At 48.7% G+C, this 4,291-nt stretch overlaps 1 protein-coding gene across 1 annotated transcript in view; it reads left to right on the forward strand.

Annotated features, from left to right (window-relative positions):
• The first annotated feature begins 386 nt into the window (after positions 1-386).
• The window catches only part of RAB32 (RAB32, member RAS oncogene family), a 29,814-nt gene continuing 25,909 nt past the window's right edge, over positions 387-4,291 (forward strand). Inside the window, exon 1 of the mRNA XM_024748023.1 lies at positions 387-930. Coding sequence (XP_024603791.1) covers positions 681-930 — 250 coding nt within the window. The 5' untranslated portion in view covers positions 387-680. The remainder of the gene's footprint in view (positions 931-4,291) is intronic.

Genomic DNA, 4,291 nt, shown 5'->3' on the forward strand with positions numbered 1-4,291 from the left:
GTCCTTTGTCGAGTTCAGAGTCATCCGTCCACTCTTTTTACTTCTAAAGTGGGCCGCTGGAGATCAAAGACAATGATCTCCAGGTGTTAAACTCCCTCATGGCCGAGCCAGGGAAGGAGGCTGATTCCCAGGCCCGCGCCTTCCAGGCTGGGGTCGGCCCCCAGGACAACCACCTGGCACCCCTCCCCGCTCTGCCCCGGGGGCGTTCACCGCCGGCCTCGGAGGCCTGACCTTGAACCGCCTGGGCTCACCGAGGCTCTGGGAACGCTAGCCGTCGGCCCCGGGTTCTCGACTCCCCCGCGGCCAGCAGGGGGCGGCCGAGCTCAGCGCCGCCCCGAGGAGGGGACGCCCGAGGAGAGGAAGTGCCCCGAGTTCTGGGCCGGCCCGCCGGGAGCGCAGGCAGCAGCGTGCAGAGGCCTCCTCACCCAGGTCTCCCTAGCCACGCCAGCCCCCGGCCCTTCCCCCGCCCCGCGCGGGCTGCGAGCGGCGGCGGGTTCCGGGTCCTGTGACCGGTCAGGCGCTGCGGCAGCGCGGCGGGGAGAGCAGCCGGCCTCGGGGAAGTTTCGACGGCCGGCGGGGGCTCCCAGGGCGTCCGGGGAGGGCGCGGCCGGGCGGGGGCCCCGGCGCGTAGCCCGAGCTTGCCGAGAGCGGCCGGCCGGCTGAGCGAGACCGGGGCGCTCATGGCGGGCGGCGGAGCCGGGGACCCGGGCCGGGGGGCGGCCGCCGCCACGGTGCCCGAGACCCGCGAGCACCTTTTCAAGGTGCTGGTCATCGGCGAACTTGGCGTGGGCAAGACCAGCATCATCAAGCGCTACGTCCACCAGCTCTTCTCCCAGCACTACCGGGCCACCATCGGGGTGGACTTCGCTCTCAAGGTCCTCAACTGGGACAGCAGGACGCTGGTGCGCCTGCAGCTGTGGGACATCGCGGGTAAGTGTGTGGCCCGATCCGCGGACGCGCGGGGACCCCACGGCGGGCAAGAGGCGCCCGCCGGGTTTCCAGCCGTCGGGAGCCAGGGCCGCTAGTCTGCTTTCGGTCTCCCTTCTTCTTTCTCTGTCCTCTGCCCGAACTCGCCTGCCCGTGTCAGTTTAGAAGAAAGGGACTAAACTACTTAGAAAGATGGAAAGGGATGTGGTCGCGTGGACTCCAGGGGAATCAGGACAGTGGAACAGGCAGTAGTAGTCGAATAATTTAAAAGCAGGACAAGGTAAATAAATGCATAAATGAGTAACCCTGGTTAGATGCCTCAGCTGTGTGTGGAGAGCTGTCTTATTTTTAAGAGATGGAGGGGAGGCCCTGTGCTCTGGCGCTCTCACCTGACCAGAGGTGAGAAGGCCATGGGGGCTTTTCCCGAAGTTTTAACTCTGAATCTTTTTCAAGTTTATTTATTTTATTTTTTTAACATCTTTATTGGAGTATAATTGCTTTACAATGGTGTGTTAGTTGCTGCTGTATAACAAAGTGAATCAGCTATACATATACATATGTCCCCATATCTCTTCCCTCTTGCGTCTCCCTCCCACCCTCCCTATCCCACCCCTCTAGGTGGTCACAAAGCACCCAGCTGATCTCCCTGTGCTATGCGGCTGCTTCTCACTAGCTATCTATTTTACTTTTGGTAGTGTATATATGTCCATGCCACTCTCTCACTTCGTCCCAGCTTACCCTTCCCCCTCCCCGTGTCCTCAAGTCCATTCTCTAGTAGGTCTGTGTCTTTATTCCCATCTTATCCCCAGGTTTAACTCTGAATCTTGACAAGGAAGAGCGAAGGGAGGGGGCTGGCTCCTCTCATTTGCTTTAACGTTTCACAGGTGAGAACTGAGGTTCAGAGTGGTTGAACGACTTACCCAAAGTGATGCTCCTGGTTAGTGACACAACCAAGACTAGAAACCAGGTTCCTTTTCGGAAGGTTTTTCATCACCCACCTTGGGTCTGAGACACTTCCTTGTGGGCAAAACCCCATTCTTCATATAACGTGCTCTCATCCCTGGGGCAGGCCACCCAGGCGAAGATTTGGGAAAGTTTCTCTTGAAAGCTTATGTTCCTCTTCCCTCCCTAAACCAGCACCTAGCCCCACGCCTGCCTCCCCAACCGCAATATATTATTTCCCTGGCATTTGCTCTCAGTTGTCATTTGGGAGCGTAATATCCCTGCTTGAAGGGTACATACCCTCCTTGCTCTAATGTATGAAAACTTGAACTCTGACTGGTGTGGTGGGTGGGATGTGCACATTGAAAAAGACGTTAACTTTGGGAAAATTTAAATATGGAAGTGGTACCAAGAGTTACCCTGTTCAGTCATCATCCATGTTCAGGTCAGTCTGCATTAGAGCAGTCGGATGGGAGCATATGTTCAGGGTTGGAGAGACCGTCCTTCATCCTCCGCTTGCATAACAGAAGCCTGTAGGTGTGGGCACCCAACTGGTAGCAGAGTCAGGGACACAGGTCTGTCTGCTGGGTAGTGCTCTTGTCATCAACAGCTTATTACATACGAGAAGGTATTGAAGAATTATAACTTACATACTCATTTATTTAAGAACAGGCTTCTCTACTTCGGATATGAGAATAAATAGATGTATGTCACCTCAGAGAAAGGGATAATCAGCCTTGGGCTCAGCTCTTTGTTGTTATTTTTGTTGGTTACAGAAAACCAAAAGTTCGTTTGAAAAGTCATCTTTTGAAGCCAGAGGCTTCTTTCGAAACACTTCCTGCTTTTTCATAGAGCACTTATGAATAATAGTATTGCTTCTCGGCAAAGTCATGGATTCTAAAGGTTGCCTTACCATGTGATAGTCATTCTGCAGGAATCTTCAGTGTAGCCGTGAATTTCCATGAAGATGATTTTAAATCCCTGCCTCGGAGGATTGTTGACTTTGCCTTATTCTTCATGTAAAATAATGTGGTATTTAGCGATTAAATTATGCTTGGGTCCTACTGCAGGTAAATAAAAGATTTTTACGGCACAGCTGTGTTTTTAAGCTTCAAGGAAAAAAGCTTATATTTGGAGACTTGGGAAAGCAAAAGCATGAGTAGGAGTTTTCTTCCTGGGTATTGCCTCTTTTTTCATCCTTCTTGAAGAGATCTATTTTGCCAGAAAGGGGACATAGTCAGTCTTTACCAGACTCTGGTATATAGAGGCCTAGATGGAATATCCTTGCACGTTTGCCTAAATCCAAAGCTTGAGCTTTTCCAGGAAGGAAAGCAGACCTTTAAGATCTCCAAAAGGGATTCCATCCAGCAAGTACACACCAGCAATTATCAAGATTAGAGGTAAACTTATGAGATAATTGGAAATTATTAGGCTCATCTTTTAAATAAGGTTTTCAGTGTTAATATGTAAGGAAACTAAGAGCAAAAATATTGTGGCTTTAACTTAAGGTTTAGGGAGCTACATCATTAACTAGGTTTGGTTTGAATATTTGAGCTACTAGTGAATCCTAGCTCATACCATTTGAATTAAGTAGTAATGGTGTAATGAAGGCAAATTGAAGGTCACTCCAAAAAGTTCCCCATGGCTAAACATATTTGCCTTATGTAGTAACAAAGTTGAATCATGTTTAATTCTCAAAGGAGGGAAATAGTCCTTGATGGCAAAATAGTAGGTGGAGCTGGCCACTTGATATGACTAACTTGAGGTGTGGTGTTATTACTATGTAACTTTTTTGCTGTTGCTTTAGAGATGGGAAAGGTGCTAAAGAAATTATGTCAAGTCTCTATACTTGAAAGCTTTGGCAAGTGTGAGAGGCAGGAGTTATCCAAATGTTTTCTGTAAATGTGGCCAGGCAGTTTAAGCTAAACTCTTCAAATTCAGAACCGTAGTGACTCTTGGGTACAGGCCTTACAAACCCTTATTACATCAAATGAATGTAGCTTTAAAATATAGATGCAATTTAATATAACTTTTGTGTTAGGCAATTGCTGTCTTTTACTTCATATCTGCTTTAAGACTGCTGCTCAATACATACTGGAATATACTAAAATAGTGAAGTCTTTGATAAGATTTTGAAGAGAGGTTACCTAATGCATACTGAATTAGGATGCAGCATCTGACCTTCCTTTTAACATGTATTATAGATGAATTAGTATTTGGCCCACTACTTATTATAAGCCTGTTAGCAACTGTAGAATTTTCCAGGTAGGTTGAATGGCTGGTCGAGGCTAAATCTCTCTTTTTTCTTAAGTTTGTCCATTTAGATCTAATCTAATATAATTCACTCTTCATGTATTCACTGTTTTTGTAGAGGAGGCAGAATTTTATCTCTGCCCTCCTAGAGCTTTCAACTGGGCCTGAG

The sequence above is a fragment of the Neophocaena asiaeorientalis genome, unplaced genomic scaffold (genome assembly GCF_003031525.2).
Source record: "Neophocaena asiaeorientalis asiaeorientalis breed wild unplaced genomic scaffold, Neophocaena_asiaeorientalis_V1.1 scaffold123, whole genome shotgun sequence".
NCBI classification, from domain to species: Eukaryota; Metazoa; Chordata; class Mammalia; order Artiodactyla; family Phocoenidae; genus Neophocaena; species Neophocaena asiaeorientalis.